The following is a 14450-nucleotide window of genomic DNA, read 5'->3' as shown; positions in this document are numbered from 1 at the left end:
GTGTGTTTCTCTTATTTGGGGTTTGCTGATTTAGGTTATCTGCTGTTGTATTTTTATTTATACAGTTAGTTTTCTTGGAATGAAATTTTCCTTCTAGTATTCTTTTGTAAGGATGGATTTGTGGATAGGTATTGTTTAAATCTGGTTATTTCAGGGAATATCTTGTTTTCTATATTGATGTAGATTAAAAGCTTTGCTGGTATGGTAGCCGGAGCTTGCAATCATGGTCCCTTAGTGCCTCCAATACATCTGTCTAGGATCTTCTGGCTTTCAACATTTCCATGGAGATGTCTGGGCTTAATTCTTATTGGTTTACTTTTATAAGTTACTTGACCTTCTTTCTTTGCAGCTCTTAATATTGTTTCTTTATTTAGTATGTTTTGCATTTTGATTATTAGATGGCAAGGAATGTTTTTGTATTTTTCTTGTGGCTAGTCTATTTGGTGTTCAGGAAGCTTCTTGTACCTTAATAGGCATATCATTATTTAGGGTGTGAAAGATTTTATCTTCGATTTTGTTGAATATATTTTCTGTGCCTTTGAGTTAGAGTTCTCTTTCTTCTATTCCAATTATTCTTAGGTTTGCTCTTTCCATGGTGTCTCAGATTTCCTGGATGTTTTGTGTTAAGAATTTGTTGGATTTAACATTTTCTTTGACCAATGAATCTATTTTTTATAGTTTCTTCAACACTTGAGATTCTTTCTACCATCTGTTATATTCTGTTGATTATGCTTGATCTGTAGTTTTTGTATACTTACACAGTTTTTCATTTCTACCATTCCCTCAGTGTTAAGAATTTTTCCTAACATGAGCTCTCTGCCAAAGGAAATTCCCAGTCAAGCCAAATCAAAACAAGCCAAATTAAAAACCATCCAGGTTTAGTGGGAATCCTGCGCTCTCAGGTGGCCCCAAGGGGGAACTGGGAGGCAGTGAATGCAACCACCAGGAGGAAAGGAAAGGGACCACCTGTTCCTCTTTTGGGAATTCACTTAAATACTCTGTGGCCTGACCCCCCCAGGGAGGGGTCAGGACCTGACCTTCAGGAATTTGAAGTCCAGATCAATACAACTCTCAGATCTGGGGGCTGTGATAGATGCAACGGGTTGGGGTCTATGCTCCCAACTTAACACTCAGTTTGTGTTTTCTTTATTTCCTTTATTCCAGTTTTCAATTCTTGAACTGTTTGAACTGTTTTCTTCACCTTTTTGATTCTTTTCTCTTGGTTTTTTGGGGTTTCTTTAAGAGATCTATGGATTTATGTCAGTTTTTTGTTTGTCTTTTTCTCTCTTTCTTTAATGAAATGTTTTATTTCCTCTTTAAGGGTCTCTATCATCCTATTGAAGTTATATTTAAAATCATGTTTTTCTGTTTCTTCTGTGTCAGGATGATCAAATGACATCTTAAATTCAGGCTGTTTTCAGTGTAAAAATAATAAAAATATTTTCCGTGATCTTAAACAACGTGAGAAAACACAAAACAGACAAGAGAAAGCACTAGACACAAAGCAATGTTAAGATGCAAATGCTGACCACAAAATATGATCATTAAAGGAAAAAGAATAGTGGGAGAAAAATGAATTGTTGTGGCTTATTTAGCTTTCATTGAAAAAGCACATGTTAAAGCTCAAATCGAACTATTCTTCCAATGAGTTTAGTCAAGCCTTCTTATACCCTAACTTCTCAGACTGTATTCCAGTGTGTCCACTCACTGTTGCTCATATGAATATGTGAATAATACTAACAATTTGGAATTGAATAATTTATTAGAAAGCATTTACTGTTTCCTTGCAAAACTGTAACTCTTCATCCAGCATATGGTCCTTGTGAAATTTTACAAATACATATTACCAATTGAATCAGTAATGTAATTGTGTTTATTTTGTATAGATTACATTATTGTTGCCATTTCATGAGTGCTTCTTCCCTGTCGTATATAAAAGATGGTATCTAATAGCTGACTAAGATCTTGGTCATCTTCTTGTATTAGTATTTCTACTTCACCTTCTCTGAGGCTTCCTGTGCCTTTGGTGTAGAGGCTACATGGTTGGTTTGCAAAATGGATTTGTGTATGTTACCGTATATTCTCTGCATTTTCATCAATTGTGAATTTCTGTAATGTTCTTACGCAGCTGCAAAAAGAAGCTTGTTTGATGGGGGTAGGAGCTACACTTACCTATGTATAAAAATATGTATTTGTAAAATAGTTTAAAGTTATTCCAGTTTAGGCAAGCGACAGTAGTAGGCTTAACTCTGGAATCCATGGATCTAATAGCCATGGGTACCTGGCTATGTTTATATTACCAGGCATGAGTTTCCTTTCATTAGGAATGGAATTCCAGTTTCAGGAGGTCCATTTGTTAAATGTTGCTGTCAGTATCTGTGCGACTGGGGTTATATTTAGGAAATGGTCTACTGTGCCAATACATTCAAGTGTAATTGACAATTTCTCATCTATGAGATTCAGTGTGGTTTTATGTTGAGGCGTTTGTTTTATTTGTACTTGAGGTTTATGCATAGCAATAGTTATGGATCTGTTTTCTTTCTTCTACATGTTGATATCCAGTTATGCCAGCACCATCTGCTGAATATGCTTTCTTTTTCGATTTTATATTTTTTGCGTCTTTGTAAAAAAATCAGATAGTTATAGCTTTGTGGTTTTATATCTGTATTTTTTGATTCAAGTCCACTGGTCCTCCAGTCTGTTTTTATGTCAATACCAGGCTGTTTTCAGTACTGTACCTCAGTAGTAGAGTTTGAAGTCAGGGATTTTGATATATCTAGAAGTTCCTTTATTATACAGGATTGTTTTGGCTATCTTCAGTTTTTTGCCTTTTCTTATGAAGTTGAGTATAATTTCTTTCAAGTTCTGTGAAGAATTAAAGGACATCGTTAACAAGAGAAAGCAGCAGCCTAAAGAATGGGAATAGATCTTTACCAAACACACATCAAACTCCAAAACATAGAAAGAATTCAAGAAAATATTCATCAAAAGAACAAATAATCCAATAAAAATGGGGTATAGACCTAAACAGATAAATTACAACAGGTGAATTTAAAATGGCTAAAAGACACTTAATGAAATTCTCAACTTCCTTAGCCATCCGAGAAATGTCAGAATGACCAAGATCAAAAACAGTGATGATAGGTTATGCTTGAGATGATGTGGGGTAAGGGGAACACTCCTCCATTGATAGTGGGAGTGCAAACTGGTACAGTTGCTTTGGATATCTGTATGGCAATTTCTCAGAAAATTAGGCAACAACCTACCTCAAGACCCCAGAAATACTACTTTTGAGTATATACCCAAAGGATGCTCAATAATACTACAAATGCATGTGTTCATCTTTGTTAATAGCAGCATTATTTGTAATAACGAGAATGTGTAAGCAACCTTGACTGAAGAATGGATAAGGAAAATGAGTTACATTTATACAATGGAGTGATACACAGTGGTAAAAAAGGAATGGCATCTTGAAATTTGCAGGCAAATGGATGGATCTAGAAAACATCATATTGGGTGATATATTTAGTTATATCTCAAATTAAACAGTAAAATATATAAAAGAAAAAGGAATTAAATTCCAATTTTTTATCTATTGGGTATCTGTAAAATATAAGCCGTAATATTAAAGTACTGGGAATATTTTTATTTACTTTTATTCAGCTTATATTTTTCTCCATTAACCTGCTTTCCTCCCTTTTCTTATTCTACCCTTTTCCATGATTCTCACACTCCCAATTAACTCAGGAGATCTTGTGTTTCTCTTCTTCCTATGTAGATCCAGGTATGTCTCTCTCAGGGTCCTCTTTGTTGTCTAGATTCTCTGTACTTGTGGACCATAGGCAGGTTTTTCTTTGCTTTATTGTCTATAATCCACTTATGAGTAAGTACATATATTTGTCATTTTGGATCTGGGTTATTTTACTCAATATAGCCTTTTTTTCTAGATCCATCCATTTATCTGTAAATGTCAAAATGTCATTATTTTTTACTGCTGAGTAGTACTCTATTGTGCAAGTGTTTCACATTTTCTTTATCCATTCTTTGGCTGAAGGACCTCTAGGTTCTGGCTATTATGCATAATGTTGCTATGAACATAGTTGAGCACATGTCGTTGTGTTATGCTTGAGCATCTTTGAGTATATATAGCTCTAGCAGCACAGACACTGAGAGAAACAGTAAAGCTTCTGTAAAGCAAAGGACATGGTCAACACTACAAAATTGGAAAAGATCTTCACCAAACCCACATCAGACAGAAGACTAATCTCTAAAATATACAAAGAACTCAAGAAATTGGTCATCAAAATAATCCAATGAAAAAATAGGACACAGACCTAAATAGAGAACTCTCAACAGAAGAATCTAAAATGGCTGAAAAACACTTATGGAAATGCTCAACCTGCTTAAACATTAGAGAAATGCAAATCCAAACAACTCTGAGATTCCATCTCACACCTATAAGAATGGCCAAGATCAAAAACACTGATGAAAACTTCTTCTGGAGAGGATGTGGTGTAAAGGAAACACTCCACCATAGTGGTAGGAGTGCAAACTGGTAAAACCTCTGGATAGCAGTATGGCAATTTCTCAGAAAATTAGTAAACAATCTACCTCAGGACCCAGTAATGCTACTTATTGGTATATATCCAAATAACGCTCAATCATAGCAGCATTGTTTCCATAACCTGAAAACAACCTAAATGTCACAGACTGAAGAATGGATAAGGAAAATGCGGTACCTTTATACAATGGAGATACACAGCAGAAAAAAACCTGACATCTTGAAATTTATGGGCAAATGGATGGATCCATAAAGTTTGATTTTGAATGAGGTAACCCAAACACAGAAAGACAAATATTATATGCAGTCACTCATATGTGGCTTATACACATAAAACAAACAAAAAAATACAGCCCACAATTCACAGTCCCAGAGAACCCATACAACAATGAGGACCCTAAGAGAGACATACATTGATCTAATCTACATGGAAAATAGACAAAGACAAGATCTCCTGAGTAAACTGGGAGCATGGGGACCACGGCAGAAGAGAGAATGGGAGGTAAGCAGAAGGAAGGGGAGCATAGAAAAATGTATAGCTCAATAAAATCAATTTAAAAATAAAATCAAATCATAAAATCTTAAAAAGGATATCTTGTGTTCATTTTGTACCATATTGTTTCATTAGCCTTTTGCTGACCTCATCCCATTATATGAAAGCTTTCTGTTGATTCTGCCCATATTCCCTTTGAAAACCATATGTAAGATAATATAACCTTTAATAAAGTCGCTTACAGAGATATCATCTCATGAAAGATCTCTCGATCTGCAAATTACCTATTTTCTCGCCCTCCCTCTCAGGAGCCTGTCACTAAAGAATAACTTCAAATATAATATAGTAACAATGGCTGAACATGGCTAAAGAAATATTTCTGGCATAGGGCATATGCTAAGCAGTAGTGTAGCTGGATCATATGATCAATATACTTTTGCTTTTTTGAGAGCTTCACAGAGCTTATCATAGTATCCTTACCAGAATATGTTGCCATTTGTTTTGTTCATCTTGGTCATTTTGGACTATTGTAAAGAGAAATTTCAAAATAGTTTTTATCTCATTCCCTAATTATTCAGAATGTTGAGCATCTTTAATGATATTTCCTCTCCACTTTTTCTCACTTGTGAGAAGCTTCTATCAGATCATGTTGGTGATTGTGGACATGGCAAAAATCTAGCCCATGGAGATTTTAGGCAGGAATGTAAGGACATTGTCATCATTTTGCCATATGAACATGGTGTCAAACTTCATTCTTAATATTTATATTTATATTCCTATAGATGTATTCTCTCATTTTTAATAAAAATGAATTTCACTTAATAAGGTAGTGATGAATGCAGAGACATAACTGTTGGAAATGAATGAATAATTGACTGAGAGTTCTTCGATGGACACATTTCATGTGTATCATTGTCTATGCTCTGTGACTTATAGAAAATAGTGGAAGAGGGGATAAAATAATATTAGAGCCATATGACAGAGAGGAGTGCTGAGAAATGCAAACTTCCCTATGAATTATTGGAAATCTATGGCTTCTGAGTGAGGGAAAGTTTCTTTACTTGGTGAGGATGGCCACTGGTAGGTTTGTAGAGCTCCAGCAAATATCCATAAACATATGTGATTATGAACAGCACTATGGACTCAATTGTTTAATGACAATAAAGATAATAAAAGTTTAAAATGTGTAATATTGGGATGTTAAGGAGGAGGAAAGGTTCCAGATAAAATGGGTGCTGTGCTTCCAGGGTCAATATGATGAATGTACGTTGTAGAAATATAGGTAAGTTTTCTATAGGAACTGTAAATATCTTAAAGAATGTATTATTAATAGAAGAATGGTTCTCAGATAGTGCCTTAGACTCACCTCTTGTTAAAAAAATGCGTAAAAACAAAGATTAGTCAACCAATACAAAACCAGAATTTAAAAAATATCCTCTGATGCTGAAGATAGCCCACAAATGTAAATATGGGAACCACTGTTGCAAAATAATGAAAACTATATGACATAATTACTTCACTATTCCACTATTTTCAGCAAACTCAGGCATTCTTTTTGGAGGTATTTTGCTTATTTGCACCTAACTGAGAGACAGGGGTGGAGACCCCAATCAGAAGGCATTTTACTCTCTGCAGCAGAAGTTACCCAGAAAAACTCCCTTTAAATAAAATACTGCATTTCATTTTTCCTACATTGTAATGTTTTGCTCATGTCTTAGCTAACTTTTTTCTTTTGCTGTGATAAAACATCATGGCCAAAACAAGTTGTATAAGAAAGCATTTAATTTAGGGCTTAAGATTTAGAGTGTTAGAATCTATGACCTTGGTGTTGGAGAAGATGACAGCAGGCAGCTGACACTGAAATGAATTTGCAATTGAAATGCACCCACAATGCAGAGACAGAAAAAGACAATGGGGATAGTGGAATGTTTTAAAACCTCAAATTCCACCTCCATTGAAACACTCCCTTTTATGAGGCTACATCTCCTAATCTTCAACAAACAGGTCTTCCAACTAGGGAAAAGAGTATTCAAATATATGAGCCTATAAGTGTCATTCTCATCCACACTACCATGGTTTCTTATTTGTTTCCGACGAAAGTAGATATTAATGTATATTAACAAAATGTAATAATCATAATAAATTCCTGTCAGCACCAACACTGATGCTTATATAGCTCTATTACATAACAGATCATAGCTCTTATATTGTTATTCATATTACTTATTTTCTTATTCCATGAGGGTTATAAATTATGCATTTATTTTCTCTTAGTGTCACTAAGTGATTTACTCTTAGTTAACAAAGGTGAGGTGATGAATAAAGCTCACACAGATGTTTTCACAAGTGTGTTTCTGGTGTATGCCTTTAGATTGAAGGATTCATAGTCAGTAGCTCAGGAGTAGGATGTAAATATATAACTTTATTTCTTATGATCTTGATGTTTATACATTTAGGCATTCATTCAGATCTATATGATTATCTCCTTTGTTGCTAGAAATTATCACCATAATAAAGCTACTGGTTTTTGCATTATTTTCAAAGTAGATAATTTCCTGAAAAAAATAAACATTGTATACAAACAATAGATTAAAAATAAGAACTGTACTCAGAACCAGAAGAGTTGTTTCTGCTATCTATAGCTGCAAAGTTTGATGCTCATATTTAATATCATTAACAACGAAATGCTTGTTCATAAGTCATTATTTACATTAAGTAATGTACAGTACATTTTGGCTCCCTCCAAAAAAAGTAAATTACAGGACATTGCATGGGATTTGTATTAAGTAGAAATAAAAATAAAAGCTACTTTTTAGGCTTTATGTTGATTTATAGAAAAATATGGTGTAACCTCCCAATAGTAATACCCTAAACAAAAGTAGGATGAGAAAAAAACACAGAGACTGGAATGATATTAGAAAATATCATTTATAGATATATAAAATATATCTAAAAGTGATTTTAGAGGAAAAATGTAAATTATCAAGAGCTGATTTAGTAGAAAAATATTAAAAAGTGGATCCACAAACATAGCCTGGCTGGATCTTGATGAGAAATAGTTATGATGTTGTTGTTATGTATGGTTTTTAATAAAACTAGATAAATTATCAATGCATTTCCCTTTTTTCTATTTAAATGTTTAAATTTTTATTTCTCAGAATTCTACAAATTGTTACAATGAAATACAATCATATCTATCTCTATTTATCCCTCTAACATTCCTCACATTTTCTTCCACAAAATTCCCTCCAATTTAATGTACATATTTTTTGGAGAATGTACTGAATCCAGTTGGTGCCACATTCTCCAAAATGAAGGATTCTCCCTCCCTCCTCCAGCTACTACCCACTCCAAACAGATCTTATGGAAGACGTTTGACCTCGAGATTGTGCACTTGATATGCGCAAGTAATTTGGCAGCCTTGATCTGGCACAGTTCTTGTGAAGGTAGCCACAGTCATAGGGTGTTCACAGAAGACACCATTTCACTATTCTCCTCATTCAGCCTTAGATACTCTTTCCTCCTTGTCTTCTGCCATGTTCATCAAGCCTTGATGGCATGGTTACTATAGGTGTCCCATTTAGGAATGAGAACTCAATTTTTTATTCTCAGCACTTTTCCAGTTATGAATTTCTCCATCGACTACTGCCTGTATCAAAAGAAATTCTCTGACCATGGGTAAGAGCACCCCAGGTCTAAGGATAAAAGTACAAATATGTATAAGACAATCAGCATGGACATTTAAAAATAACAGCAACAGGTTTTAACCTAGGGTTTATGATGTTCACATCCATGAGATTTGGATCAGCATTACATTGTCAGTCATTAATTTCTCTTATGTAGGAAAGTCTCAAATTCGTCTGAGAAGTGACATTATTTCTTAGGACTTTTCAAAGTATTGTATCAGTTGGTATATCTTGCCTAACACGCTGGTACTACTCACACAAAATGTAGCACATAATAAGATGATTAATGCATTCCACTGCCCAGCAGCCTGCCCAAAACCTTCCAGCAGTATGGAATGAGAAGTGAGTGTGATTGAGGTTAATTATATGGAACTCCAAAATAATCAATAAAATATTATGCTGGAAAAATATTATTACATATTTTTCTTCTTCCCTTTCTTTATTAAGAAAAGTTCTCATTTATTCTTTCTGGCAATTATTTTTTAAAAACTGTCCAATTATGAATTTGAGCTTTTTTTTCTGTGTATTCAGTTTTGTGAGTTCTGTCACATTAAAAGTTAATTTTCATTGGGGAATGGAGAGATATTTTGTATTGATATTAACTTGAGGCATTTCTTTCTCATTGTTTATATTTAATTTGGCACCCAAAGATTTTACAAATATGTCAGTATTTCTAGGACCCCTGTTTATTTTCAATAGCTTTTAACATAAAGACAGTCTTGTCTACTTCTCTATGCTATCTCTCTTTGTTAGCCTCATATTCACACCATTCACACCTGTCTTTTTATACATTTATATCACGAATAAAAGACAGCATTGGTATTAATATATAAAATACATTCAGTAAAAATATAATAAGAAATTATAAATATCAATTATTTAAAAATCTACATGTAGATTCTTAGTGGAATTTTTAGTACTTTGCATAATAAAAGCTGTTTCTAATACATTTTCTATGACCAGATGGACATAAGGCCATCACTCAGTCCAATGCAAAGATGTGTTATGTCAATTATTCAAGTGTTAAATATTCATGTAACAGAGCAAAGGGCTGAAATGGTATGTCTTTGGCATCATATTTAATTTGACATCTATGTTTTTCCCTAAATCCATAGCATTTCTAAAGAAAACCAGTTCCTGGGAGGATTTTTTTTATAGAATCAAATGAAAATTACCTATATCTTGTTATAAATCTTCCAACATACTTGAAAAAAATGAAGTGTTATATTTTAATTCACTAATGCAGCAACTGATAATCTTAAACTGAAACCAATTTCACTGTTCATTTTAAAGCTTTATGAATCTGAACTAACTGATATTTTAATGTAATAAATTTTATTAATAAAGACACATTATAATAGATATCCTTACTATGATGATAGATAGATAGATAGATGATAGATAGATAGATAAATGATAGGTTCTCAATACATATCTAGCAAGTTGATAGGAATCTAAGTAATAAGTTGAAATTCTCAGGTCACCAAAAAAATAATACTACCACATAGATGCAGTTTTATTTCAGTGGTATTCATACCAAGTCCAGTTTACCAACTGTAACTACTTTTGAGAAAAAAAAAATACAATAACATCTGTAATTTTAGGTAGTCTTTCTGTGTATTGTGGGTAAAGTAACTGCTCTGAGAACTAAGGTAATACAGATAGAGCTTAATCCAGACCATATAACATAAACAAAATTGAGCGTGAGTTGAAGTATGCCAAGTCATCTTCACACATTGAAGTCATTTTAGGTACTACAGAAAAGGGAAGAATTTTTGTTCATTAGGATTCTACTGAATTTGAATTTCTCTAAAATGCCACATGGATACCACAGGATACATCACACAAGATAAATTATTCTACCAGCAAGTTTCCCCAATGCTTTCTTCATTTCCCTGTTTCGTAGACTATAGATAAAGGGGTTCAGCAATGGAGGAACTACACTATACATCATGGAAGCTATTGCACTGTTTTCGAGAGAATCTGTCACTGCAGAACTGATGTACACACCAAATCCTGTCCCATAGAATAAGGAAACGACAGACAGATGTGATGCACAAGTGGAAAAGGCTCTGTGCTTTCCTGCAGAAGTTGGCATTCTTAAGACTGAGGACACGATGTAAATATATGAAAAAATAATTCCACAGACAGGACCACCCCCAAAGAAAAAAGCTGCAACAAATATCAGGAAATTATTAAGAAAGGTATCCGAACAGGCAAGCTTGATAATCTGCGCAAGCTCACAGAAAAAGTGGGGGATTTCTAGTTCTGTGCAAAAGGAAAGCCGCAGGACCATCAGACTGTGGAGCAGGGCATCCATAATGCTAAGGAAAAGGGAGAATAGAACCATCAGGACACAGTGAAAAGAGTTCATGATGACTGTGTACCTTAGGGGTTTGCAAATGGCCACATAGCGGTCATAGGCCATCACTGCCAGTAGAAAATTTTCCATTCCACCAAAAATTGAAACAAAGCATATTTGAGAGAGACATTCTATGTAACTTATGCTGTTGTCCTGTACTTGAATGTTCACCAGCATTTTGGGGATTGTGACTGTACTATAACAAATGTCATTAATGGAAAGAATAGAGAGGAAAAGGTACATGGGAGTGTGCAGTTGGGAGTCAGAGCTGATGGCCATGATGATAAGCAGGTTTCCCAGAGCTGTGATCAGATACATGAAGAGGAACATGGTGAAGATGAGGGGCAGAAGTTTGTGATTGTCTGTCAGTCCAAGCAGATGGAATTCTGAAAGTGCTGTTTGGTTTTTTAGTTCCATTATTTTTGTGGGAACTTTGAAATGAATAAAGTAAAAAGAAAATTGAATTCAAGAGCATCTGTGACAGAATCACTTAAGTACTTGTTAGAATAGCCTTAGAATACCACTGGCTATAGTTATATTCTATTGATAGAAACCTATATTCTCTCTTTTTACCTACCTCATATATAATAGTCTTAATATTTAAAGTACTCCAAAGTCTTCTGTCCACAGTATAAAAAATCAGGAAAATAGTGTAATATATTAAGAGAAATATGTGTTGAGAAAGAAAATATTTTTGAATGAATAAAAATCATACCTCTGGTTGTTCAGAATATGGAACCTGGAAAATAAACTATTCATCAATGTTGGATTTATTTCATGGGATTACTTGACTGAGAAAAGACAAATCAAGAGGATCTCTTTTCATATTTACTCTTTCTCACTTACTTTCTTACTCATGTTACCTCAGGATAAAATTTTCATAAGATACTTGTCTTAATTTCAGAAGCTAACCTGTATATTGGAAAATGAGTATTTGTCCTCAGTAACTTCACTAAAAGGTCCAAGTGCTTCTCGTTCTGAGTGTGCAAGTATCATGCTTTAAACTTACACCTCACACTGATTTCCCCAATCACATGTCTCAAGGGGATAAATAAAAATTGGCTCATTAGTCCAGTTATTTACTCCACTTTTATTCTAATCCCAAAGATGCCTACTATGGGTAAGCATGTAGTTTTCAAGTGACTTGTTCTCTTACTCTGGAGAACAGATTGTGAAATCTTATTCTCTTTATTGCATCACTCTGATTTCAAAGATGTGGAATAAAAATAGATGTGGTAATTTTCTCCTCTACCACATACTATTGCAACTGTAATATCTATCTTCAGCACATGGGGCTACAGTCATGGAATGAACTCTCTGAAGCTGAGATTAAAAACTAAAATCTCTATTCTTTCTGTATTTTTCAGGTATCTACAGTGCTCAACTAAATTAATTAAATATATATTGAGCACCTTTTTACACACACACACATATCATCAATTTACATTTTGGCTTTTAAACTAGATAGAAAAAATAGGGATATAATTGAAGAATAAATAGGTGATTATAAAATTTTAATACTTTATTTTTAAGATTAAGTTGTTTGGCCTACATATCTACTCAAGATAGTAAACCCTTCTACAAAATAAATTTGATAATAGAGTTTTTATCTATGTGCTTAATTTGACCTGATGCTTTATTCAACTTATTATAAAAACAATTAATTTTATCAAATCCAACTTGCAAATTTGAATGGGAGGCTGTCTTGCATTTAGGGAAGTAATATTAAAAATAATATTACTTGTCATCAGAGAGGCTTCTTCAAGCAGCTCATAGGAGTAGATGCAGAGACACACAGCTAAATATTAGGAGGAAAGAGAAATCTCTATTGTGTCTGTACTCTTGGAAAACACCCTGAAAGAAGGGAAGAAAGAATTTTAGGAGCCAAAGGGTTCAAGAACACTAGGAGTGTGTGACCCACATAACCAAAAAAGTGGGGCTCCTAGGAACTCACAAAGACTGAAGATGCAATCAGAGAACATGAGTTTGCTCAGGTCCTCTGATGATATATTATGGTTTTAGTTTGGATGTTTTTTTGGAGACTCATACCAGAGGAAATGTGTGTGTCTTAGCATCTTTTATCCTGCTCATGATTCCCTTTTCCTCATACTGGGTTGCCTTGCCCAGTCCTGAGAAGAGGGTATATGGCTAGAATCCATTTATGTTATTGTGCCTTGCTTTGTTGATATTACTGGGAAGCCAGCTTTTTCTAAGGGACACCGGAGGAGAAGCAGAACTTCTCAAATGGCAAGATGGGGAGTGGGAACTGGAAGGAGAGAAGGAGAAATGACAGTCAGGATATTGAATAAAAGAATAAAAAAAGAAAAAATATTCCCATAAATGAGATCAGGGCAATTTCATCAATGTTTTTCCTACATTTTTGGTAATTTAATATTATTCCACTTTTACACATGAACTCTTAAATGTTTAGTGTGTCTTTATTTCATAATTGTAGCTAGTGATATACTCATATCTTGTAAACACTTCTACATAAAGCTCTTTTATTTGAGACATATGGATTAATAACTGATTACAGCCTAGGTCCATTATTAATGACCAAAAACATTTGACAGGATCTGAAATTATTCCAAAGTACAATATTATAACACTTGAATGAGGAATTCTGATATTCAATGTATCATTTTACTTATACAGTTTTAAATTTAATATATTAGAACACTTTTAAACCTCTGATGAAATCTTGTATTTACAAAAGAAAGTTCAGCATGGTAGGTGGGGAAAAGGAAAAGAAGGATTCCAGGAGCTAAAACTTAAAACCTTTAAAAATGAAAGTAGGTTTAACTATCAAGCTCATACATGTCTGTAACTCCAGTTCTCCATTCACAGCCCCTGATTGATGAGATGATAGTTATGTATCACATGCATGGTAGTGTTTTTTTAAAAATAATATGAAATTTTTCTGTTTGAACTCACATCAAAATATAAGCACCCATACATTATAGTTATACTATATTGATTTTATATGTCCCATATGTAAAAATAAAATCAATATAGTATAAGTATAATGTATGGGAAAACCAAATACTATTCATTCAGTTCATTTAAACTTGCAGTGCTTGCTACTCCCATTTCTGAAATTGTCTCTCAATAACTCTATTACTCATTATTTCAATTCTTTTTTGTTTTTTACTTTATTTTTTATTGAAAATTTCCACCTCCTCCCCTCCTCCTACTTCTCTCTCCCTCCCCCTCCCCCTCCCTCTCCTGTCCAAGGAGCAATCAGGGTTCCCTACCCTATGGGAAGTCCAAGGTCCTCCCCGCTCCCCCCAGGTCCAGGAAGGTGAGCATCCAAACAGACTAGGCTCCCACAAAGCCCGTCCATGCAAT

At 34.1% G+C, this 14450-nt stretch overlaps 1 protein-coding gene across 1 annotated transcript; it reads right to left on the bottom strand.

Moving 5' to 3' along the window:
* Window positions 1-10580: 10580 nt before the first annotated feature.
* Window positions 10581-11519, bottom strand: LOC142847266 (olfactory receptor 7G2-like). Its single transcript, XM_075967982.1, has one exon. It carries the CDS (start codon window positions 11517-11519, stop codon window positions 10581-10583), a length of 939 nt encoding a protein of 312 aa, XP_075824097.1.
* Between the last annotated feature and the right edge of the window lie 2931 nt (window positions 11520-14450).

This window comes from Microtus pennsylvanicus, chromosome 3, assembly GCF_037038515.1.
Source record: "Microtus pennsylvanicus isolate mMicPen1 chromosome 3, mMicPen1.hap1, whole genome shotgun sequence".
NCBI lineage: Eukaryota > Metazoa > Chordata > Mammalia > Rodentia > Cricetidae > Microtus > Microtus pennsylvanicus.
Note: the sequence above shows the minus strand (reverse complement) of the source record. Positions and strands in the feature narration are given on the sequence as shown.

What these genes read in the sequence shown, in the direction of transcription:
- LOC142847266 (XM_075967982.1), bottom strand. Translation starts at nt 11,519, where the DNA reads ATGGAACTAAAAAACCAAACAGCACTTTCAGAATTCCATCTGCTTGGA.